The sequence below is a fragment of the Mirounga angustirostris genome, unplaced genomic scaffold (genome assembly GCF_029215605.1).
Source record: "Mirounga angustirostris isolate CCGP_5_RB_7025 unplaced genomic scaffold, mMirAng1.0.hap1 SCAF_2, whole genome shotgun sequence".
Lineage (NCBI taxonomy): Eukaryota > Metazoa > Chordata > Mammalia > Carnivora > Phocidae > Mirounga > Mirounga angustirostris.
The window spans coordinates 163,322,574-163,349,823 of record NW_026991710.1 but is presented as its reverse complement, the minus strand read 5'-3'; the positions used below and the strand labels follow the sequence as shown (position 1 = coordinate 163,349,823).

Below are 27,250 nucleotides of genomic sequence, written 5' to 3'. Positions count from 1 at the left end.
CTTTGTCTTTTGATTAGAATTATTCCATTTACATTTAAAGTAATTACTGATAAGTAGGGACTCACTTCTGTCATTTAGCTACTTAATTTCAATATGCTTTATGGCTTTTTTTGTTTACTTCCTGTACTACTGTCTTGTGCTTCATTGAATTCTTTTTATAGTGAAATATTTAATTTCCCTTCTTGTTTCCTTCTGTGTATATTCTAGAACTATTTTCTTTGTGGTTACCATGGGGATTACATTTTACATCCTTTATAACACTATAACACTATAATTTGAATTTATACTATTTTAACTTCAGTGACTTATGAAAACTCTGCTCCTTTACTGCTTTATTCCTACCCCTTTCAGTTATTTATGACACAAAATTACACTGTGTGTCCAAAAACATAAACTAATAATTTTTTGTTAATGTATTAGTCCTTTAAATTATGTAGAAAACAAAAGGTGGAGTTACAAACCAAAGTTACCATAATACCACTTTTTAAACTAATAATTGTTTTTTTGAATGTTTATGCAATTATGTAGAAAACAAAAGATGGAGTTACAAACCCTTGTTACAATAACAGTAGCCCTTGTGTTTACCTTTACTGAGATCTTTGTTTCTTCATATTGCTTCAGTTGGTGTTTCCTTTTATTTCAACCTGCAGGATTCTCTTTAGCATTTCTTACAGGCAGAACTAGCTGTAATGAATTCCCCAGCTTTTGTTTATCTGGGAGTGTCATAATTTCTCTCTCACTTTTGAAAGATAATTTTGCGAGATACAGGATTCTTGGTTTACAGGTGTTTCGTTTTTGTTTTTCCTTTTAGCACTTTGAATATATCAGTGCCCTTTTCTGGCCACTAAAGATTCACATGAGAAATCTGTTGATAACTTACTGAGGATTCCTTATATGTGATGGGTCACTTCTCTTTAGCTGCTTTCAATATTCTCCTTGTTTCTTGACAGTTTGATTATAATGTGTCTTAGTATGAGTCTTTTCGAGTTTGTCTTATTCAGAGTTTGTTGACTTTCTTGGATATTTATATTCATACTTTTCATCAAACTTGGGGAATTTTCGACCATTGTTTCCTCAAATATTCTCTCTGACCCTTCTCTCTCTTTTCTCTTTCTGGGACTTCTGCAATGCATATGTTGGTCTACTAATTTGTGTCCCACATGTTTTTTAGGTTCTGTTCACTTTTCTGCAATCTTTTTTTCTCTTCTTCAGATTCAACTATTTCAATTGTCCTAGCTTCATGTTTGCTGATTCTTTTGCTGGCTCAAATATGCCTTTTAACCCCTCTAGTGAATTTCTCATTTCTGTTATTGTACTTTTCAGCTCTAGGATCTCTCTCTCTCTCTCTCTTTTTTTAAGTAGGCTCCACATGGAGCCCAACATGAGGATTGAACTCTCAACCCTGAGATCAAGACTTGATCAAGAGTCAGAGGCTTAACCCACTGAGCCCCCAGGGGTTCCCAGAATTTCTTTTTAATTCCTTTTTAGATTTTCTATCTCTATTGACATTATCATCTTGTTCATACATAGTTTTCTTGACTTTCTCCATGTCTTCCTTTAGTTCTTGAGCATATTTATTAAAGTTGTTTTAATATTAAAGTTGTTTAGTAGGTCTGCCAACTGATCTTCCTCAGGAATAGTTGCTTTGGATTTATTTTTTCCTTTGAATGGGCCATATGTTCCCTTTTTTGATATGCTTTATGATTCTTTTGTTGAAAACTGGACATTTGAATCTAATGATGTGGTAACTAGAAATCTGATTCTCTCCCCTCCCCAGGTTTTGCTGGATTTCATTTTTTTTTTTTTTATTGTTTTAGGCTATCTACTAAGAATCTTCCAAGGGTAAGCATAAAGTGAAAACTTAACATCTTCTCAGGTCTTCTGCAAGATTTCATTATTCCCTGGGTATGCACAATGACTTTCTAATTTCCCTGTATGTATGGATGGTTTGAATGCCCTAGTCTTTAATGCCTGGCTCCCAAAAGAGGAAAAAAATGATTTAGGGAAGAGAAGTCACCAGCCCCTTAAATTCCCTGAAGTCACTTCGGTCAGAGCTTAGGAGCTTGTGGAGTGAGAGGGATGCAACAATGGCTGCCCACCTCTGTATCTTCACCTTTATGATCGAAATGGCAGTCATCTTTTAGAACACAGATCTTGATATTTGGAGGTCAAGATCCTTATTGCTCACCATAGCTCTCACCAGCTGCATATAAGCTTCTCCTACAACTCCTCCACTGCCTGCCATGGGGCTGAGGGTGGCAAATGGGTGACTATCACTGAGCTAATAGCTGAAATTGACTGATATTAACCACAGTTTGCCATCCAAGCCTTCTTCTGGAAGTTGCAAGCCCTCAATAGATTCCAGAGTTCCAAATATTTATATCAGATCGATTACATCAGTGCTATTGTTGCCTAGGTGGGGAGACAGATACCTGGTGTTTTCTACTGCACCATCTTCCTGAAAACCTTCACTTTCATTTTTGATGGTTTTGCTACATATAATATTCTTGGTTAACAGGTTTTTCTTTCAGCACTTTGAATGTCATCTCACTGCCTCCTGGTCTTCATTTTTTCTGGTAAGAAATCAGATGTTAACCTTATTAGGGTTCCCTTGCATATAATGTCATTTTTCTCTTTGATTTTGATCATTTTTTACTATGATGCATCTGGGTGTGGATGTCTTTATCTTAGAATTTGTTGGGCTTCTTGAATTTGTAGATTAGTGTTTTTCATCAAATGTATGGGATTTTCACCCATTATTTCTTCAAATATTTTATTTTTTTAGTAATCTCTATACCAAAGGTAGGGCTTGAACTCAAAACCCCAAGATCAAGAGCCAGTCAGGCACCCTTCTCCAAATATTTTTCTGCTCCTCTCTCCCTCTCCCCATCATTTCTATTCCACCCTTCCTTCTTCTGGTACTTCCATTATGCATATATTTTTTTTTTTTTTTTTAAGATTTTATTTATTTATTTATTTGAGAGAGAGAAACAGCATGAGAGGAGAGAGGGTCAGAGGGAGAAGCAGGCTCCCTGCTGAGCTTGGAGCCCGACGTGGGACTCGATCCCGGGACTCCGGGACCATGACCTGAGCTGAAGGCAGTCGCCTAACCAACTGAGCCACCCAGGCGCCCCCATTATGCATATATTGATATGTTTAGAGGTACTATGTTTCTTTGAGGCTCTGTTCATTTTCTTCATTCTTTGTTCTCTGTTTTTCAGATTGGGTGATCTATCTTCAAGTTCACTGATATTTCTTCTGCAAGTTCAAATAACTGTGAGCTTCTCTAGTTAATTTTTAGTGAATTTTAATTATTGTACTTTATACCTCCAGAATATCCTTTTTTAAAAATTTTACCTCCTTGATATTTTCTTTTTGATGAGATATTGTCATCATTCCTTCCTTTACTTCTTTAAGCATACTTTCCATTAGTTCTTTGGAACTAATATTTATTTAGCTTATTTATAATGGCTGCTTTTATGTCTTTGTTAATTCTGACATCTGGCCCTTTTCAGTTTCTGTTGCTTGCTCCCCCCCTCCCCCCTCCCCAACCCCATATGAGTTACACTATCCTATTTCTTTGCATATCTCATAACTTTTTGTTAAAAACTGGACATTTTAGATTATATATATTGTAGGATCTTTGGACACTGATTCTAGTGACCCACCCACCCCTCTTCCAGGCTTGTGATTGTTTTATTTAATTACTTGACTAATTTAGTGAAGTTAATTTCCCCTTCAGGGTGAATGAAGTCTCTGATTTCATTTCTTAGAAGGTGCAGCCTTGGGCATGCACATAGTCACATAGGGTGATAAGAGCTTCTAACAGGCCTTTCTCTATTTTCCTGATCTCTTTGTTAAACTATCTGCCTTTGCTGGTGTCAAACTCAAGACATTAGCTCCATGCCAATGGATTGCTCTTTGTTTTGATGATGCCCTAGGGCCTAAAATGCTATGTAGTCTGATCTAATTAGATCTGGGCCTTTTTGCACAAGTTTTTGAGGCTAGTCTTTGAGGCTTGTTACGACCCCAGGAGGTCTCTTTTTACCTCTTTACCTGTTCTCTGGTTAAATTACCTAGCCTAAAAATAACTTAGTTTGTTACTCTGGTGGAGCTACCAACCCCCTTTTAATTTTTTACCATGAAGTTTTCCATTTCCTTCAGAGTTCCTTAGTCCTGAACTTCCCCATACCCTTCCAGATAAAATTAGTTCCTTTGGGGGGCGCCTGGGTGGCTCAGTTGGTTAAGCGACTGCCTTCGGCTCAGGTCATGATCCTGGAGTCCCGGGATCGAGTCCCACATTGGGCTCCCTGCTCGGCAGGGAGTCTGCTTCTCCCTCTGGCCCTCCCCCCTCTCATGTGTTCTCTCTCATTCTCTCTCTCTCAAGTAAATAAATAAAATCTTTAAAAAAAAAAAAAAGTTCCTTTGGGGAGAGCTTCAGAGTTCTCTGTTCTTATGGCTTCCTCTCCCCTGGGGGAAAGAAATCTATGTCACTCCTCTGTAGCTATGGGTGGTAGGGCCACGATCTGCTTCTCTAGGGTTGATATACGTACTTTATGATCAGAACTCAATTGGGATGGTAGCTTCTGGTCTTCTTGGCTTGACTCTCCTGGCATGGAAACTTCACCCTATAAGCATCTAGGAAGAGGGTGATCAGAGTCCTGATACTCTTGGCCTGCTACACCAGGGGTAAAGCCTCCACCCTGAGTGGGAGTTGGGTGGAGGGTCCTGACCTTTTGGCTGCACTTGGCTGCAGATTAGCCTTTGCAACACAAATCTAGGGGGGTATGAGAAATACTGGCTGCCTGCCCCTCCTTGGGAGATACCACAGGACTTCAGTGGATACTGCGAGGACAGTGAGCATTGTCTTCTTGGCCATATCCACTCAGAATGGGGTTTCTGTAGCACTGAGCTGTGTGGGGGGGGTGGCAGTGGTGGTGGTGGTTTAAGGCAAGAATAAGTTGCAGTGTATATGTCACCATGCTCTTAATGTTCTTTTAGAGATTTAGATTTTCTTGAATGTTTCATTTACTGTATGATCTTAAGACAATATGCAGAGACCTTAAATCGTTGTTTAAAAAATTTTTTTTTAACCAATCATGGTAGTTAGGGTGAACATGTAGCCATTCCAGAAGTTATTTGTCTATTTGTTGCTAATATTGTACAGTTTGTCTCACCAAAAACAGTTTAAAACAAAGGACGTTTATTCATATACTTTAGATTTTAAAAATGAAATTTTGATAATCTCAAAACCCCAAATACTATGAATTTAGAAAAGAATAAAAATTCTCAATAGATTTTTTTGCGTTTAAAAAATATTTATCATTCAGAAAAAAATCTCAATAGAATAAAATAACATCCAAGGTAAAAAAGATATCAAGACATGGAATTTTAAGAGCAAACTTTTTCATTATTTTAAGTACAAGAATTATAACTGCTTTTTTGCTTGTTTGTAAATCACTGTTTGCTTTTTGATATTTTTCTTTCACGTTGAGGATTGTATTTTAATACACAATATATAAAATCATAATGCCCAGAAACACCAGTTACCATCACAAGAGCAATGCTCTTCATTTATTGGTTATCCAATTCACATGGTTGCCAATTATTAGGAAGAGTAATAATCAAGCAGATTTGTAAATCTGCTCTCTTTTTCATTTAAATGCTATTCATGGATGGCTGTCTTTTAAGAATTCTGGAACATAAATGGGAGTTTTCTTTTTACAGATCACACGGACTTTTAAGTATATTGTCTTATGCTGCTTAATACTGACTTTATAAAAGCCATAGGTGTTGAGTATGTGTGTATAATTATTTTTAAGAGCTAGAGATGATCAGAGAATATTAATTGAACCAAAAAAAATCCATATCAAGGGAAACTTTCATTTGCTTTCACCATTTCTGTCACACTTCTAAGATAGGAATTACACAAATTATAGTTAAGAGAAAAAAAAGATCTCATGTACTTGGACTTCCAAGTAAAAAGTTTTGCCAATAATTTTAAAACACCACTGTTTCTTTACTGCAATGACAATTATTTTTAGTTCACATAACAGATATACAGTTACTAAACATTTAAATTATTTTACAAAATTTTAAAACTTCTTTAACTCAGAATTTGATGGTTCAAACTATGCAGCAGTTCAAAGTGAAGTTTATATTTCCACTACAACCAAGTATAAAAAGAATGGCAATTAATTCTATCCTAATCCAGAAACCCATTTTAAAGAATCTGAGAATAACTGCTTAAATGTAAACAGTAATCAGAGAACAGATGACCACTTGTCACAGATATTTTACAAACAGATTTCTGCAGGGTTTGGAGGTTAGACTAGTGTTCAGTCATTTGTAAGTCCCTTCTGATTCTAAAATTCTATGATTTCATAGTTTTCCTAACAGTTTTATTAAGGAAGTTATTTCTTCTCACCATTATTGCCAGATTACATCATCACACATAAATGGAAATTTTAGTACGTTACTGTATGTACTTAAAATAAATGTCATCTTTCAGAATATGCTGCAGTTCACATGAGTCTTCCCCCAATTTGTTCCAGATTGAGACTGTGTCCATTTGTTTCAGAATGAGTTTCATCATGTTTGAATAGGACCTATTTCCTTTACCTGGCAATGTAAGAAACAATACAGTAGCCAAAATGAATTTTTAAAACATTTACCAAATATTACATCTCATATTCAGAAATAACCACCTGTACCTCAAACTCCCTATGTTAAACTATGATATTTATTTAAATGCAAACAGCTGGTATACATGCTGCTTGCTCAGTTCTCTCCAAATAGAGATTTGTTTGTTAGGAAAAGAAACTTCAGGTTAAATCATAATGTTAAGATGCTAAGTAATTAGGATTGCCACTTTTACAATTCAATTTTGGATTCTTGGTTTGGGGGACACATACACACAAACACACACACGTTTCCTTTTATGTAGATAACAATAAGATATATGCTTTGCAAGATGTTTACTCATATATCCTCCAGGAATTGCTAGACAGATGAAATATAAAACCAACCTATTTTGTGGGTTTCCAAAACAGTGATGAGATCCATGAGTAACTAGAAAACATCTTCTGATTCATTAGCGTTAGTTCTATATGTTATCAGACCATATAACTTTGAATAATCTTCTGATTATAATTTTCTATTTTTAAAATACTGGTTCATAAAAAATCAAGGTATTATCCACTGGTAGCACAGCAGTAAATTACATTGAAAACCACTCTACAAAAGATACTTTTGAATGTCACTGTTTCATATTTTTAATACTGCCTTAAAAGGCCTGTTACTCTTCAACTATCTCAGTGTACTTTGAAATATAAAATAATCGTAATTGGAACAATTAGTCTAAATCTAAGTAGGTAATTCCTAAGGCAGTATTTGTTTACTCAGAACATATTTTCATTTCAAATATGTAACTAAAAGTTCTCACAAAGTCAGAATACATCTCATAGTTTGAATAGAAACTTCAGTGTTTAAATTTCAACATTCAGTAACATAAACACTACATATTAGGTTGCTCTGGAATACAAATCACTCAAGTAAATGGGATATAATTTCAAACTTGTGTTAAAAGTGAAGAAATCCTTTTTTATGTGAAGATGTGACCAAAATCAATTGGTCATATTATTGTACGAATTAAACTCTACTGACACAACATATTTGTTAGATATTTGGATACAGTTGAGAACTAGATGCTCCTTAAGGTTGGGGATAATGAAAGAAAAGGCATACTATGGATCAGGCCCCCCATTTTTATTACTTTATTAATAACAACGCCTACTTTATTGAAGAATGTCTCTTCCACTGGAGATATGCTTCTAATTTAATAATGCTAGACAGTGGGGAAAAAAAGACGGACCCACTTTTAAAAACTCATACTTATTTACTCATATTGACTAGATATAGAATGACTCTTCATTTTCTGCTCTGAAGACAACCAATTTATTTTTTTAAGTATTGACTTGTCAATTTATCTTTGACAAGTACTTAAGAAAGATAAACAAATCTTCTGACTTTACAAATAAGAATATGTGAATAAGAATATATATATTCTGAGAAGTTACATCTCGTGATCTGACTTACAATGTAACTAAATTCTTTTAATAACCTGCATTAATTTTACATTTTAAACTTAAATTGTCCTTGCTATACTGTTCACATTCACTTTACTTTTCATTTTTACATTTCTATAAATACCCAAAAAACAAAACTCTTCAATTTGAAACCAACTTATATTGGAGTTCTGAGGTTAGTTTATAACTTTTAAGATATTTTGTTAAAATGTAAAAACCCTGAAATTACAAACAAAAAATTTACAATTTTATAGTATATATCTAATTTATTTTTTTAAAAAAATATTCTGAATTGTTTTTATACAAGTAATCAATTGTTATTTTTTCAAATGAAACTCCTTTATAGGCTAGAAGAGGGTGTGTGGTGTTGCCCCATTAAAAACCAATACAAACATCATTTTTTTATGCTGGCACTTCAACTATTTCAAAGTAGTCATTCGGCAAAATCACGTAACCTCTCTCTGATATGTCGTCCTTCTCTTTCTGGAAGTGAACAACCTCCTTTAATTTTTCAAGCTGTCGTTCTTGTCTTCTGCATCGCTGCTGTGCAGTCTTGAGCTTCTTTCGGAGTTTTTCAACTTGTTGTTCTAGCTGATGAATCCTTTTTCTCTGGTGCATTGTATCCTCCACAGTATAGTTGTGGTCACAGAAAACAGAGAGATTATCAGGGGTCTGAAGAGGAGGCATTAGTAATCCAATAGCAGCATCAACCTGGGAAATGGGAGGTGTTAAAGGAGGCGGGGGAAGCTGTTCTTGTGGCTCCAGAAGATCTTCCTTCTACAACAATAATGCAGAGTATGTTCAAGTTTAGTAACTACAAATAACAGTTCAAAAGAATCCACCTGTGGAATTTAAGAATGACATTTTTACAAATTGGACAACCTAGAAGAAATGGTTAAATTTCCAGAAACACAGAATCATCCAAGAATGAATCAGGAAGGAATAGAAAATATGAATAGACCAATTGCTAGTGATGAAATTGAAAAGGCAATCAAAAATCTCCCAAAAGACAAGAGTCCAGGACCAGATGGTAAATGCTACCAAATATTTAAACAGTTAATACCTATTCTCCTCAAAATATTCCAAAAAATAGAAGAGAAAGGACTTCCAGATATATTCTCTGAGGCCAGCATTACCCTGATATCAAAAACAAAGACACTACAACAACAACAACAAAAACTACAGGCCAATATCCCTGTTGAACATAGATGCAAAAATAAATATGAGCATATTCAACAATACATTAAAAGGATCATTTACCACAATCAAGTGGGATTTATTCCAGGTATGCAAGGATGGTTCAATATTTGTAAATCAATGTGAAGCACTACATTAACAAAACAAAGGATAAAATCATATGATCATCTCAGTAAATGTAGAAAAAGCATCTGACAAAATTCAACATCCATTCATGATAAAAAGTCTCAACAAAGTTGGCTTAGGGGGAACATACCTCAAAATAAGAAAGGCCATATATGAAAAATCCACAGCTAACATCACACTGAGTGGTGAAAAACTGAGAGCTTTTCCCCTAAGGTCAGGTACAAGACAAGGATGTCCACTCTCACCACTTTCATTCAACATAGTACTTGGGAAGTCCTAGCCATAGCAATCAGACAAGAGAAATAAATAAAAGGCATCCAAATTGGTAAGGAAGAAGTAAAACTGTCACTATTTGCAGATGACATGATATAGACAACCCTAAAAACTGCAACAAAAAATTAACAGAGGTAATAAGTGAATCCAGTGAAGTTGTAGGATACAAAATTAATATACAGAAATCAGTTGTGTTTCTATACACTAAAAATGAAGTAGCAGAAAGAGAAATTAAGAAAACAATTCCATTTATAATTGTGCCAAAAAGAATGAAACACCTAGGAATAAATTTAACCAAGGTGAAAGACCTATACTCTGAAAACTATAGAACACTGATGAAACAAATTGAAGATGACACAAATAAATGAAAAGATATATACCATTCGCATGGATTGAAAGAATTAACGTTGTTAAAATGTCCATACTACCCAAAGCAATCTACAGACTCAATGCAATCCCTATGAAAATACCAACAGCATTTTTCAAAGAACTAGAAAAAGTAATCTTAAAATCTGTATGGAACCACAAGAGACCCCAAATAGCCAAAGCATACTTGAGAAAGAAGAACAAAGCTGGAGATACCACAATCACAGTTTTCAAGATATACTACAAAGCTGCAGAATCAAAACTGGCACAAAAACAGAAATATAGATCAATGGAATAGAACGGAGAGCTCAAAAATAAACCCATGCTTATAAGGTTAATTAATCTACAACAAAGGAGGTAAGAATATATAATAGGGAAAAAACAGACTCTTCAATAAATGGTGCTAGAGAAACTACAGTTACATGAAAAAGAATGAAACTGGACCACTTTTATACACCATACACAAAACTAAATTCAAAACGGATTAAAGACTTAAATGTGAAACCTGAAACCATAAAAATCCTAGAACAAAACATAGGCAGTAATTTCTTTGACATCAGCCTTAGCAACATTTTTCTAGACCTGTCTCCTCAGGTAAGGAAAACAAAAGCAAAATAAACAATTGTGACTACACCAAAATAATAAGCTTTTTCACAGGGCAGGAAACCATCAACAAAACTAAAATGAAATCTAGTGTGGGGTGCCTGGGTGGCTCAGTCAGATAAGCGCCCCACTTGATTTCAGCTCAGGTCATGATCTCAGGGTTGTGAGATTAAGTCCAGTGCGGGCTCTGTGTTCAGCAGGGAGTCTACTTGAGATACTCTCTCCCTCTGCCCTTACCCCATGCACTCTCTCTCTAAAATAAATGAATCTTTAAAAAAATAAAACAAAATAAAAATAAAAAAAATAACATGTGAGATGCCTGGGTGGCTCAGTCAGTTAAGTGTCTGCCTTCGGCTCAGGTCACGATCCCAGAGTCCTGGGATCAAGTTCCAAATTGGGCTCCTTGCTCAGTAGGGAGACTGCTTCTCCCTCAGCCTGCCACTCCCCCTGCTGTGCTTTCTCTCTTTCTCTCTCATTCTAACAAATAAATAATAATAATAATAAAAAAACACAGACAACCTAGTGAATGCAAAAAGATATCTGCAAAAAATATATCTGATAAGGAGTTAATAACCAAAATATATACAGAACTTATTCAACACTACATCAAAGAAATAATCCGTTAAAAAATGGGCAGAGGACACGAACAGACATTTTTCCAAAGACATACACAAGGCCAACAAACACATGAAAAGATGCTCAACATCACTAATCATCAGGGAAATGAAAATCAAAACCACAATGAGTTATCACCTTATAACTGTCAGAGTGATTAGTATCAAAAAGACAAGAAATAACAAGTGTTGACGAGGATATAGAGAAAAGAGAACCCTCATGCACTGTTGGTAAGAATGCAAATTGGTGCAGTGACTGTGGAAACCAGTATGGAGGTTTCTCAAAAACTTAAAAACAATTACCATATGATCCAGTAATTCCACTACTGGGTATTTACCCAAAGAAAATGAAAACACTAATTCAAAAAGATATATGCACCCCTATATTTACTGCAGCATTATTTACAATAGCCCAGATATGAAAGCGACCCAAGTGTCCATTAATAGATGAATGGATAGAGATGTTCTGTGTGTGTGTGTGTGTTTGTGCGTGTGTGTGTGTGGAGGGTATACCTATATATCTATACATATATATGTACATACATACATACACAATAGAATATTACTCAGCTATAAAAAAGAATGAGATTTTGCCATTTTGCGACAACATGCATGGACCTAGAGGGTATCATGCTAAGTGAAAAAAGTCAGAGAAAGACAAATACCATGTGATTCCACTTATATGTGAAATCTAAAAAACAAAACAACTGAAAAAAAAAAAAGCAAACAAAAAAGCAGAAAAAGACCCATAAATATAGAGAACAAAGTGATGGCTGCCTGAGGGGAGAGGACAGGAGGATGGAAAAAATGGGCAGAGAGAGGTACAGGCTTCCAGTTATGGAATGAACAAGACACAGGGATGAAAGGTACAGCATAGGGAATATGGTCAGTGGTGTTCTAACAGCCTTATATGGTGAGAGATGGTAGCTACAGTTGTGGTGAGCACAGCATAATGTGTAGATTTGTCTAATTAGTATGTTGTACACCTGAAACTAATGTAACATCATCATGTATCAGCTACACTTTGATTAAAAAGAAAGAACACTAGACTTTTTTGGTGAATCCTTGAAATAGGACCATTCTAAAATGAGAAAACAATTTAAGTTTTAATTATACTTTTCCACCTAAAGTAGAAATGGGATGCAAGAGAGAGAATGACTAATAAGATTTAATTAAATACTAACCACTTAAAACTGAGGGGTAAATACTTTGAAACTGAATGGTCCCTGATAAAGAAAACCCAAAACTTATCAACATACGTGTAGGGGTACAGAGTGACTAAAATAAGTCACAAAGCTAGATTGCCTTTCTTAGTGTGAAGATGTTTAACTTTAATAAACTGCACTTTGTATTTTTAAAAAGTATATCATTTTTGGGGCACCTGGGTGGCTCAGTTAAGCGTCTGCCTTCAGCTCAGGTCATGGTCCCAGGGTCCTGGGATGGAGCCCCACATCGGGCTCCCTGCTCCGCAGGAAGCCTGCTTCTCCCTCTCCCACTCCCCCTGCTTGTGTTCCCTCTCTCGCTGTCCTTCTCTCTCTGTCAAATAAATAAATAAAATCTTTTTTTTAAAAAAAGTATATCACAGTGGTTATCTACAAGTGATGGCTTCCAGGCAACATTTCTTTTTCTTTTTTTTTTTTTTTAGAAAGATTTTATTTATTTATTTGACAGAGAGACACAGCGAAAGAGGGAACACAAGGGAACACAAGCAGGAGAGCGGGAGGGGGATAAGTAGGCTTCCCGCTGAGCAGGGAGCCCAATTCGGGGCTTGATCCCAGGACCCTGGGATTATGACCTGAGCCAAAGGCAGACGCTTAACGACTGAGCCACCCAGGCGTCCTGTAACATTTATTTTCTTAACATTACTCTGAATTTTCCACAATAAAAACATTAATTTTATAAATAGAAAGCCCAGTATTTTAAAACACACGTTACCTTGTCATGTGGCTCAGTACAGAGAAATATCGTGGGTACAGCATTCTCTTTCAGCAACTTGTTGTTACACTCCCTCTTAAAGCAGTCAGGAGTAAAGTGTTCCGAACAGATACTGCTGTACTTCGTGGGCTTAAAGTTTTTCCTACGGACAGCTGCCTCCCATTTTTTGCAAAGACTGGGTCGAGTAAGAGGAAACCTAAGAAGAAGAGATAATTCAGTTCTCTGACCTTCTTTTAAAAGGAAAAAAAAAAAGCACATCCAGACTTTCCTGATTAGGAAAGAACTATCTTATATTGATGTGAACAAGCTAAGGGACATTTGATTAAAACACTAGCTCTGCTATCTTTTTTTTTTTGAGTTTTAGTTGTGCCTTTATTCACCTTAGTTAAAAATGTAATTGCTTTAAAGATCTTTTATAAATAAAGCGACCACCCACTAGTGTGTGATGTAAGTCAGCCCTCTCAGCATGGAATTTTTGTTTTTTTTTAAAAGCAGTATTTGGGGGTGTTGTATGTAAGGGATGAATCGCTGAATTTTACTCCTGAAACCAATATTGTACTGTATGTTAATTAGAATTTAAATAAAAATTAAAAAAAATAAAAAGCAGTATTTGTTATAGGAATCTTTTTATCACAGAGTAGTTATAAGAATGTCAGATACAATGATATATACAATTTAAACAAGACAGGCTGATTAAAAATTTACAAAATGTAAAAATATACATATTAAATGTCAGCCATGCAGACAGATGCATGCAGTGAGAAGAGGATATGATGGGAGGTGGGAAGTCAAGGGACATATGCAGTAATATTTATCTTAATTTACCTCGAAATCAACTGGAATATGTCCATCAGGCCCAGATAAGGGGGCTTGGGAAGAGTTTAAATTTATTGTGATTTTACTCTTCCAGGTCAAGTATTTAGTGAACTGGGGAGACTGGAAAGAAGCCAAAGGATGTTTCAACTCTATGTTACAGTTTCTCTCCCATGTAAGGCATGCTACAGCCTGACTCTGCTATCATGAAGAACTAACCAATCTTTGGGACAGTTCTTTTCTTTGCCCAGAATAGCTGCTGCTACAGGGCCACCATGTAGAAACTGGTAAAAGTACCCCTAGAAGATCCCTGCTGGAAATGGCTTCCAGAAATACAAAATTCAGCACCTTGCACTCCTGTCTCAAGCACTACAATGCTCAGGCTGTTTATGGAGTTCTGTCAAGTTATTTCCCATCTAGTCCCCCAAAAATGTTCTTTATAGGTAAGAATGAGAGGCAGATCAGCTCTTCCTTTGATTCAGTCGTTTCACAGCCAGCAGAAACTATTTCTGATGTGTGAATGCCACCCTTAGTTTCCAGTACCAATGAAAGATTTTCCACATTTTTAGATTCTTTCTGAGATATCATTAGAAATGGGGTTGTGGGGAGCTGACTGTATGTAACCGTGTTACCATCTTCTAATCTATTCCTACACTTTCAAAGAACTGGAAGTCAATTCACCAACTTTCAGAAATTCCAATAAATGAAGAAGTAATATCAGGATATACTGAAGTAGATCCTGGAAGTGTTAAGTGTTCTCTCTCCTCCTCGAGGTGGAGGGTAGGGGTGGTGCTGGTGGTACATCAATCAACACTCAAGATCTATGTTGTAAGGCACTCATTTCTTTTGGGTCCCTCTCATATCAAACATAAAATGCATCTACATCCCCTGTTAAACACAAACGACAGCACCAAAAAAAATTGAAGGAGTATTTAATTTTTGCTTTTGTAATTATTTACCTATGAATAATTCCTATAATTTACCACGGATCTAATCTCTTAGCTATCGTCTACTTATTGTCGGGAATTCTTGCAAAAGAAGTTAATGTAAAAGTAATAAAATTTGTAAATACTTTATTTGGCTGAATGAAAATGCCATCGTGTCACATTTTGCAGACATCCGATTATCATTAAGTCGTTTCCATTTTGCAGTTTTCTTTTCCCATTTTCAAGAGAACATTTTTCCCTCCAGGACTACTCTAACTGCAGCACTTTCTGGATAAAACAGTCCTGAAAGTTGTGGGGCGAGTTCTTTTCAAAGCGCTTCCTCTAGGCGCCCGTAATAGCTCATACTGACTTCTATTATGACACTTGATTATGGCCGGTGTTATTATTGCCCACGTTATCGTTACTGTGCGCTTGAAATATTAAGTATTCATCTTGTCAGTACCACAAGCTTTCTCTAAAACTTGGGGAGTTCCTCAAAGGTTAGTTCCTAGAAACTGGGTAAAAACATCCTCCCTGAAATCCTGGCCAAAACTCAATCTTTAATTACTGTGATGCTGGCCTCCCATCCACAGCAAGGATGAAAAAGAGTGGCTTCGTCATTTGAAAGGTCTTTCTTTGTCTCTACTTCAAATTTACTTCTAAGGTGTTATTACCACCTAGCTTCTCTATTACCCCAGGGGCGAGATCCAGATGCCTCTCGGGTTTGAGGACCTCACGACCCGCGCTCCTGGGTCGCGAACACGCCAACCCGAGGCGGCGGCGAACCTCCCGCACGGGTTCCGACCCTCAAGCGCGAGAAACGGTCACCGCGGCGACGCGCGCCGAGGACGCACAGCCCTGGGCGGTGGAACGTGAGCTCCAACCCTGGGCGGGTACGCCCACCGCTCGCGGCCGGAGACGGCGAGCAGGGCCCGGTCGTGCCCCGCCCCTGCCCCGCCCCTCTCATTAGGTAGCGCGCGGACACGCGCCTGGCTCCGCCCCCGAGCCTAACCGGCCGCGCGCCCCCAGCCCGAGCTGGGGCCAGCCCCGCGAGACGCGCAAGGTACTTACTTGTGGAAAGAAACGGGCTTATCCTTATCATACCGGTTCTTGCAGCCGTAGGCGGAACAGGACTGCACCATCCTTCCGGTCTTCAGTCACTTCACTTCTGCCGCTCCCGCAGGCAGGAGAAGCTGCTATCAATGTCGCCGCGCTGGGCTTTGACACCCTCGCTTCTTCTGTAGCTTTGGTCAACAGTTACAGTGATGATAAGCTCACTCGGGTTGGCTATTGCGCCCGTTTTGTTGTTTGCATTAGCAGAAGGACCACAGCCATCGCCCGTCTCCCATCTCCAAGATGGCGGAGGCAGCTTCAACCTCACCTCTCGCGAGGAGTTTGTCTCACTGTCTCTGATTAGCCCTGAGGTCAGAGGTAACGTTCCTTGGGAAGCAGACCATTGGCTAAGGCTCGGCGTTGCGGAAGTGGGTGGGGCCTCGAGCTTCCGGAAAGGAGAAAGGAAGTGTTTGCTAGGAGAGGCAAGGGGAGGGGACCCGAGCCTGAGTGCAGGGTCAGACTCCACAACCTGTGTGATTTCCTTGTGTTAATTTATCTGGGACGGTTTAGGGTGGAGAACGGCGCGGTCTTTGGGTATGGTGGCCCAAAGGAGGACAGGTGTAGAGCTGAGGTCGTTGGGTAATTCTTCCCATTTCTTTTAGCGCAGCCACGGATGGTATATGATTTTTGTGAAACTTTGTGGATCCCTTTCCCACATCGCCAGTTTTCATCCCATTACCTGTTGCTGCAGGTATCACAAGGCTCCGTGAGAGCTCAGGCACCAGAATTTTAGCAATGAAAGACATACACGCTCACTTCTGAAGGGCTTCCATTGCTGTAGTGTTCTGCAGGTGCTGTTGGAAATCATGAACTGCTGCAGCTATTTTCCCACCGTTTGCCTCTTGTTGCGTGCACCTCCCCTCTATGTAGATGAGAGCCTGGAAATCTGGATAGCAGGCTGTTGACAAACTCCATGGCTCTATTATACTTTTTCTGCCCCACTCTCCCCCCCCCCGCCCCCCTAAGTCCTGATGTTTCCCCAGGGTTCCATCCTCTGCCCTCCTCTGACTCTAAACACCCTGCTGCTTGAATTCAATAAAATGCTATGATTTCCTAAATCTTCTATTTCTTATGTAAATTTTTCTGCCTTCGGATTATCATCTGTGAATTATCTATTCAGTTGCTTAAACCGGAAACCTTAGTTTTCTTTCTCACCCTCTACATCCGATTGATGGCCAGGATAATTTTATAGAATAAATAAATACTTATTAAATCCACCCCTCTCCATCTCTCTTTTCATTGTTCTTGATCAGGCCCTCAGACCCATGCAACAACCCCTGACTGTCCGTCTCTAGTTTTGCCTCTCCAATCTTTCCTCCACATTAAGTAATTGTCATACACTTATTCACATCCTTCAGAAGCTACCTCCTCTACTGGATAAAATCCAGACTTCTTCTGGTGAGTCATAAAGCCCTTGAGGACCAGCTACCTCTACCTTTTCACCATCATCTCCACTTTAACTTAACTCTTTCCTAGCATATTTTACACAGGGCAGGCATTCTCCTGGCTTCCGGAAATAGGCTGTTTTCCCTTAGGCTGAAATGCCTTTCTCTGACCTGTCCACCTTCAAGATGTGGTCTCAATGTTATGTTTCTAACAAGCTCTCCAACTTAGGCACCTCTCTTGTTCCAGTGAAACTTGTACTTAACCTCTCTATAGGATTATGAACCATACTGTAATGTCTATGTCCTTGTCCCACTTCATGAACTAAGATCCTGTTGAGGAGGAGGACTTTGTCTTATTTAGCCTTGTAACCCCAGCAGCTTGCAGTGTCTGGCATAAATTAAGTATCTAGAAAATGTTAAATCAACTGGGCCCAGAAACCTTGTGCCTAAAATAATTTCAGAGCCATATCCCTTTACCAAATACTAAAATAAATAAATACTAAAATGCTAATAATAAACTTATTAGCATTTCCAGGGATAGACAGGCAGTAATTTCCTCCGTGGTTTGCTGTGCAATAAGGATCAGAATGTGATAAGTGCTTGTGAACTAAAAAGTATATTTTAACTAAGCGTTCACTGAAATTCTTTACTCATCAGTTGATTCAGCAAATATTTACTAAACATTTGCTAGGTTCTAGGGGCTTGAGATACATAAGTGAATAAGACAAAGACTTCTGCCGTCATGAAGCTAACATTCTAGTGGAGGTTGGAGGAGGGAGACAGAGCATAATGACCATATGACATGTTAAAAGGTGAAAGGAGCAATGTGGCGGTGGGGGTTGCAATTTTAAATACTTTCAGGGATCATTTCTATAGTTTGTTAAATACAATGGTTAGGATAAGCCTAATAGAGGAAGTGACTATTGAGCTAAGATTTGGAATGGGCAAGAGTTAGCTAGGAGGATATCTGGGGGAAGAGCCTTGCAGGCAGAGGGAATGGCTAAGGCAAAACTCCTGAAGCTCAGTATCCCCAGCCTGTACAAAGAACAGTAAAGGGGCCAGTGTGGCTGGAGCAGAGTGGGGCACATGGGGCAAATATAAAGTTAGAGGAAACAGGATGAGGCCCCATGTAGGGACTTGGAAGCTAGTGTAAGGACTTTGACTTGTACTCAGATGGTGAACATGTTTTAAGCAGAGTGGTGATCCAATCTTTTAAAACAATCACTCTGCTGTGTTGAATATAGATAGCAGGGGGAACTTAGAGGCAGGGAGACTGACTGGTAGGCAGGCTTGTGTGGCAATGTAGATGAGAGATGGTGGCTTACACCTGGGTGGTAAGGAGTAAGGAGTGATCTTGTCTTCTCTCCCTTTTCCCCCTTCCATTTCTTTATTAACCTTTATTGAGCAAATGGCAGGCATTATGCTAGGTCTTGCTCTTTGTGAACAAGATTAACAGTCCCTGGGGCGTCTGGGTGGCTCAGTCGTTAAGTGTCTGCCTTCGGCTCAGGTCATGGTCCCAGGGTCCTCGGATCGAGCCCCACATCAGGCTCCTTGCTCTGCGGGAAGCCTGCTTCTCCCTCTCCCACTCCCCCTGCTTGTGTTCCCTCTCTTGCTGTGTCGGTCACATAAATAAAATCTTTAAAAAAAAAAAGATCAACAGGGGAAGACAGACAATAAAATATGTGAATTAAATGTGAATTTAAAAAAGTGTGAATAAAATAACATTGTGCTGAGATGCCTGAATACATTAGAATGTAAGGGTGAATGAGGTTAGAGGAGGGCTAACTTACTTTAGCTAGAGTGGTTAGGTCATCTGAGAAGGGAACATTTTGCTGAGAACCAAAGAATGGGAAAAAATCTAGTAATGTAAAGAATGAGAATGGGGAGGCTGGGAAGAGCATTCTCCATACAGGGAGTGTGTACTAAGGCCCTGTGGCAGTAGTGAGTTTAGTATTATCTGGGAACTGAATGGAGGCTGGGGTGTAGACCCAGGGAGCCAGGGGAAGGGCGTGAAGTGAGGTTGAAGAAGGTGACTTTAAGTGCAGCAGGAAGCCAGTGAACCTTTATAGGCAGTGGAGAGACATGACATTTTTAAAATGTCATTCTGGCTATTAGGTGACGAGTTTATCAGAGGGGCAACAGTGCACGGGAGTAGCAGACCAATTAAGAGGCCATTGCAGGCAAGTAACACAGGTTGGTAACTTAGACTAAGGTAGTGGCAGTGGAGATGGAATGACCAGGATTTGAGAATATGCTGGAGGTAGAAATGTCAAGGCTTGGTGCTGATGGATGGATATGAGAATGAGGAAGAGAGAGGAATCAAGGTATTAAGGTTGACTTGTACTTGAATTTCTGGTTTCAGCATTTAGATGGAGGGATAGTGGTACCTTTTACTGAGATAGAGATGGCCTTTAAAAAAGAAGTATACCCCCCACCAAATAGAGGACTTGGAGGGTGGGAGCAATTTATGAAGTGGGGTCATCAGCTCTGGGAATATAGGACTGGGGAATGTCAGAAGAGAAGGAATGTGTAAAAGTTCGCAGAGGTTGGTAATGCAAGCTACTAAAGAAGCATGCAAGGATCACCAGCCAGTGCAGAGCACCCTTTTGAGGTTTGTGATCACTTTTAATCCATTTAGAGTGAAACTAGTCAATTTCATTATTTGGTTGGATTTCCCTCAGTGAAGTTCTCTTCTTCACTCCCCTTTTCTTCTGTTTCCTTTCTTCCAGCTATCCATAACTTGAAGTGAAATCTACATTTTTATTATTTATTGAAAATAATCCTGTTTCCTTACTTCAAAATGGAAAATTTATTGATGAAGTAAATTGCCTATAATTTAAAAAATATTAATTGAACTGAATGTTGAATTTTTCTTTCTAAAACACCCAAATTTTTACTGTGTGATCTACAAATTAATTTCTTTACTTAACAGAAAAATAATTTCTACTTTCTCTAAACTAATTTACATGCATTGTCTGTTTGTCTTCTCTCCTTTGCCCATTTCTTCTCAACATTTCCTAAGACTCAAATAACTATTCTCTACTTGTCAAGGGGTGACTGCCAGAAACATTTACTTTCAAAGATGATAGTCTGCCTTTTTAACAATCCAAATGTCCATTAATAGTTGAATGAATAAATTGTGGTATAGTCATACAAAGGAATACTATACAGCAATCAAAGTAAGGAAGCTATGACCCACAACAATATGGATGGTTCCTACATAATATTGAAGAAGTCACACAAAAGCAAATATATTATCCTATTTTTTTAAAGAGTAAAAAAGGTAAAAGTCAGAAGAAATTATTTTGGGGCAGAGAGGCAATGAAAGGGGGCTTATGGGATGATGGTAATATGTCTTTTGATGGAGGTGATACTGTGTTTGCTTTATGATAATTCATCATCTGACCCTGATGATTTAGAAAATCTGGTGTAAACTGAGGGTTGCTGGAGGGGAGGTGGGTGGAGGGATGGGGTAATTGGGTGATGGGCATTAAGGAGAGAGAGCACTTGATGTAATGAGCATTGGGTGTTATATGCAACTGATGAATCACTAAAATCTATATCAGAAACTAATAATATACTATATGTTAATTAAACTGAATTTAAATTAAAAAAAATTTTTTAATCCCTGGTGTTTATTCTACTTTAATAAAAGTTTATAAAGCAAACAAGGGCTACACAAAATATGCAAAATTTCCTTTCTTTTAGAGAATGGGAGAGATGTTTATATACTCATTTGATCTCTTCATTTGGTCCCTTACATAAAATGTCAAAAATGAATATATGCCTTAGCTTTATTTGACCATTTAAGGGAATGAGAATAAATAGGGGTAAACTGAGGAAGGCTGGTTGGAAGTCTGATGTTTTTCAAAGTCTTAAGAGGCCAAGAGCTAATTCACTTACTAATAGACTTTTTAAGGAAATAGATTAATACAGTTTTTAAGGAAAAAAGAAAATGTAACCGTTGACATTAAAAGGATAGGTTTTGTTATAATTGGTCAAGAAGGGTAAACTTTGTCTTCTTGTTGGATAAACTGGAAAAAAACAAGCCACTTGTTTTGATGTAGGAGAGGGCTAAGGACTAACGATGTTTTAAACTCACAAATATCTAATAGTTCAGATTTTAATTTCTATCCAACTATGCTTCCTTTTTTCTATAAACAGCTTTTATTAAAAATACCCTAGCATTCATTCTCTCTGGCCCTCATTATCCTTATCTGTAGAGTAAAGCTATGGGACTAAATGGAGACTTCTTAATTTGGAATCCATGAATGGCCAGGTCTTTGAATCCTCTGAAAATGAAAGAAAATTATACATACATGTGTATATATGTATTTTTCTGGGGAGCTATCTATAGCTTTCATTGGTTTCCTAAGGTCCCTTCCAGTTCTAATATTCTAGGATTAGTGAAACAAAGATTAATTTTCATGTAGATATAAATTAAAGGTTTTCTCTAAGACTGATTAGAAGGATTAGTGTTTTAATCTGAATGTCAGGTCTTATTTTCTTGGGTTTTTTTTTTAAAGATTTATTTACTTTATTACTTTAGAGAAAGAGCAGAGAATCTTAGAGAAAGAATCTTAAGCAGGCTCCTCACTCAGCACAGAGCCTGACAATGGGGCTCAGTCTCACGACCCTGAGATCATGACCTGAGCCGAAACCAAGAGTCAGTCACTTAATTGATTGAGCCACCCAGGTGCCCCATGAAGGACAGGTATTTTTAAATACTTTCTCAAGAATTTGTTTTTAAACAAAATCCAAACTGTTAGATGCCAGTTTAAAACATCATTAGCCTTTAGCCCTCTCCTATGTCACATGTTATATTCTCCTCAAAAGGCCTACAGCTAAATACCACTAGTCTGAAAGAGAGAATAAGGACAGTGTCCAGACATGTTCAGGGTTTCCAACTGGGTGTTTACTCCTCTTGTGCTCCCTTCTGGGACATGGAACAAATCAGAGGATGCATATGGATGAAGAGGACAGTGACTGACAACACCTCAAATTTGCTGGTAGGCAGTATATCAATGCTTAAAACAAATACTGATGCCATGAAGATGGTCTGGTTCTGAGAGAGTAACAAAAGCTCAGTGTTTGTCTTTATTTCTATAATAGTATCACCTTCTGTCAACAGCTCTTACAGCCCACTGGCCTGGTCCTGGGAAACTCAAGTCTTAGGGCGATAAAAACTTGAGTGCCCTTTCCTCTTCTATCTAACCCATTCCCAGGTTTATGTGTTGCTGTTTAGGAAAAAAGAGCCTGGAGTACATTAGTACATTTAGTGTTTCAAAGAGCAGTGAGGGAAGGTGTTGGTGCAAATATAAGGGCACAGATTCAGAAAAGAACATTTCAACATCACAAGAGAGGATAAAAACCATATGATCATTTCAATAGATGCAGAAAAAGCATTTGACAAAGTACAACATCCATTCATGATAAAAACCCTCAACAAAGTAGGCTTGAGGGAACACATCTCAACATAATAAAGGCCATATATGAAAAACCCATAGCTAACATCATACTCAATGCTGAAAAGCTGAGAGCTTTCCCCCTACAGTCTGGAACAAGACAAGGATGTCCACTCTCATTTTTATTCAACATAGTACTGGAAGTCCTATCCACAGCAATCAGACCAGAAAAAAATAAAAGGCATCCAGATCAGTAAGGAAAAAGTAAAACTTCCACTCTTTGCAGATGACATAGTATTACATGTAGAAAACTTAAAAGACTCCACCAAAATACTACAACTGATAAATGAATTCAATAAGGTTGTAGGATACAAAATCAACATACAGAAATCCATAGCATTTCTATGCACTAACAATGAAGTAGCAGAAAGAGAAATTAAGAAAACAAATCCATTTATAATTGCATCAAAGAATGAAATGCCTAGGAATAAATTTAACCAAGGAGGTGAAAAACCTGTACTTTGAAAACTATAAAACACTGATGAAACAAACTGAAGACAACACAAATGGAAAGACATTCCATGCTCATGCATTAGAAGAGCAAATACTGTTAAAATGTCTATACTGCCCAAAGCAATCTACAGATTCAATGCAATCCCTATGAAAATACCAACAGCATTTTGCGCAGAACTAGAACAAATAATCTTAAAATTTGGATGGAACCACACAAGACCCTGAATAGCCAAAGCAATCTCGAAAAACAAAACTGGAGGTATCACAATCCCAGACTTCAAGTTATATTACAAAGCTATAGTAATCAAACAGTATGATAACTAGCATAAAAATAGACACACAGATCAATGGAATAGAGAGCCAAGAAATAAACCCACAATTATATGGTCAATTAATCTTCAACAAAGGAGGCAAGAATATGCAATGGGAAAAAGTCTGTTCAACAAACAGTGTTGGGAAAACTAGACAGCTATGTGCAAACAAATGAAACTAGACTACTTTCTGTCACCATACACAAAAACAAATTAAAAATGATTAAAGACCTAAACATGAAACTAAAACCATAAAAATCCTTGGAGAGAGTAGGCAGGCGATAATCTCTCTGACAGCAGCTATAGCAACATTTGTCTAAATAGGTCTCCTAGGGCAAGGGAAATAAAAGAAAAAAAGAAAAAAAAAACTATTGGGACTGCATCAAAATAAAAAGCTTCTACACAGCAAAGGAAACAACAAAACAAAAAGATAACCTACTGAATAGGAGAAGATATTTGCAAATGACATATCCAATAAGGAGTATCAAAGATATATAGAGAACTTCTATAACTCAACACCAAAAAAGCAAATAATCCAATTACAAAATGGGCAGAAGACATGAACAGGCGTTTATCCACAGAAGACATCCAGATGGCCAACAGACTGAAAAGATGCTCAAAATCACTCATCATCAGGAAAATGCACATCAAAACTACAATGAGATATTACCACCTCACACCTGTCAGAATGGCTAAAATCAAAAGCCCAAGAAACAAGTGTTGGTGAGGAGGTAGAGAAAAACGAACCCTCTTGCACTGCTGGTGGAAATGCAAACTGGTGCAGCCACAGTATGGAGTTTCCTCAAAAAATTAAGAACAGAATTACCATATGACCCAGTAATTCCACTACTGGGTATTTACCCAAAGGAAATGAAAATACTAATTCGAAAAGATACAGGCACCCCTATGTTTACTGCAGCTTTATAATAGCTAAGATATGGAAGCAATGCAAGTGTCCATTGATAGATGAATGGATAAAGAAGATGTGTATATATGTGGTGTATATGTATAATGGAATATTACTCAGCCATAAAGAATGAAATCTTGCCATTTGCAAAAACATGGATAGATCCAGAAGGTATAACATTAAGTGAAATTAAGAGAGAAAGAAAAATGCCATATGATTTCATTCATGTATGGAATTTAAGAAACAAAATAAACGGAGAAAAAAAAGAGAAAAAATCAGACTCTTAAATAGAACTGGTGATGGGTGAGGAGATGGGTAGGGGGATGGGTGAAATATGTGAAAAGGATGAAGAGCACACCTATCATGATGAGCACTGAATAATGTATAGAATTGTTGAATCGCTATATTGTATACCTGAAATAATGTAACACTGTATATTGATTATACTGGAATTAAAATTTTTAAAAAATAAGTTAGAAAAAAGGGTAACATTTCAGTTATCAAATATATATTCAAAAGAAATAGGGGTGGGGAATCAGGGTACAAGCTTAAATTCTAATTTCAGTTCCACATTTATTACCAGAATAGATTGCCCAGATTAAATAATTTTCCTCAAAAACAAAAACATTTCTACTTTTTCAGTTAAAAAAAATCTAAGCATAATTAATTAGAAATGTGATGAGACCCTGAATGTCCATTAGTGAAAAAGAAAGTTATCGCAACAATTATACTGAACACTATTTCAGGAGTTCTGAATTTTATTTTATTTTTTAAAGATTTTATTTATTTGAGAGAGAGAGAATGAGAGACAGAGTACGAGCGGGAAGAGGGTCAGAGGGAGAAGCAGACCCCCTGCTGAGCAGGGAGCCCGATGTGGGACTCGATCCCGGGACACCAGGATCATGACCTGAGCTGAAGGCAGTTGCTTAACCAACTGAGCCACCCAGGCGCCCAGGAGTTCTGAATTTTAAAGCAAAGAATATTAAACAGGAATATAACAAATTTTTAATTTTAGATATGTTGTTTTTATTCAAAAGAATAACTGCTTGACAACCTAAGTCACAAAGTTTGGACCAAACCACCAGTCCACTGAAACAGCCCTTTGAAGTTTGTATCCGCACAGCCACAGGGACTGAAAAAGTCCTTTCGTCCCTTGTTGCTCTCAAATGCTGAGAATTGTAAGCTGAAACCACTATTCTAGTGGACAGTGAGAATAATTGTTTCCACCATCTTGTTCCCCACAAGAGCTGCCCAAAGTTATCTTCTGCTCCTGGGGTTGGACCATCTGTTTTTGTGAAAGTTACATATTGCAGTTTACAAAAATCCAAATTGTTCCTTTGATTTATACTATCTAACTGAATCATAGAAGCATTACTATGCTTAAAACACTGATCGATTCTACTTGCTTTAAATACTTTCTCAGATCCCTTTCACATTTATTATCAATGATCAGTAAAGATGACATAATAAGCAGGCCTAAAATTCTGAGATGTCCACATGTTCCCTTTTCAGTTTAATAAGACTTCACATTATTATATAGTGTTTTTGTATGTTACAGAAGTTGGTACAATACATCTCTACTGGGAAAATCTTAGAAGGAATTCCAAATATTACAGTAAAACTGTAACTAGAAAAGCGACACGTGAAGCAGAATACATGCAGAGAAAATTAAATCCTTTCAAAAAAATGACATTGCTGTAGCCCCACACCAAATCTGTAATTGGCGAAAAATATGTTTCTAGTCTGGTAAATGGTGGCATAGCAAAGTCCCAACTCATTAGCTTTTTAACTTGGTGACTGCAGCTGAAATGTTTTCTAAGAATCATGCCACCATATTGGACATTTGATTTAGAGGTGTAGAATTAGGATTCATGAAATCTTGATACGTAATCTTTCTAGACCTCTTAGAATCACCTAAGTGATGCTACTCCAGTGTGTTTTGAGACTTCCCCCAAGGATTCCAGTTTCTCTCCTGCTTCCCCTCTTCATAATAACCTTCACATCTATTTGAACCCATACTAAGGAGTTTACTAAGAGTCCAATACCTGTTTAGTCACTTATTTGTGCATGGCTTCAGACCAAACTTTGACGTGTAACATATGGATTTCATCTATGAAAAGGAAGGCAGTGCCCTGCCTTCCTCACATAACTGTCCTAAGGATAAAAGGTCAAGTAGGCGAGAAATGCTTTAATTATAATGTGCTATATTTAAGCATTATTGTTTTCTCTATGACAAGCAACAGCTTTGTCCTACACCCAAATTAGAAAAGTTATTGATATTTCATTCAGCATCTCATTCATTCATGACTAATCTGATGAACTTTAGAGAACGTGATAGATTTGGGTTTTCTCTCCCTATCAATACCTAACAAGGTTCACTAATACATGAATGGACAGTATGACAGAGCCAACACTGACCCCTTGGCATCGATTGCCCTGCTGTCCAGTTCACAGATGAGCAGTACCAGCTGAGGGAGTTAGTTCATAACACTTGTGGTTTTGATTCTTCTAAAACAGAAAACTGCAGATGAGGGCATTAGGTACTTATGCTGTAGCCATCAAAAATAGCAAGATAACTTTCTTATTGAACTGCCTCAGACAACATTTGCTCATTTTGTATTAGACCAGAGGAATGTGGGCTATATGCTGCCATCTAGGGACAGTATTACAAAAGTT

At 37.6% G+C, this 27,250-nt stretch overlaps 1 protein-coding gene across 1 annotated transcript; it reads right to left on the bottom strand.

The window, feature by feature from the left end:
* Window positions 1-5,995: 5,995 nt before the first annotated feature.
* THAP1 (THAP domain containing 1) lies at window positions 5,996-16,371 on the bottom strand. Its single transcript, XM_045879932.3, has 3 exons — window positions 16,012-16,371; window positions 13,202-13,397; window positions 5,996-8,864 (listed from the first exon to the last, which is right to left on the bottom strand). The coding sequence occupies exons 1-3, from the start codon at window positions 16,080-16,082 to the stop codon at window positions 8,490-8,492; spliced, it is 642 nt and encodes a 213-aa protein (XP_045735888.1). The 5' UTR covers window positions 16,083-16,371; the 3' UTR covers window positions 5,996-8,489.
* Between the last annotated feature and the right edge of the window lie 10,879 nt (window positions 16,372-27,250).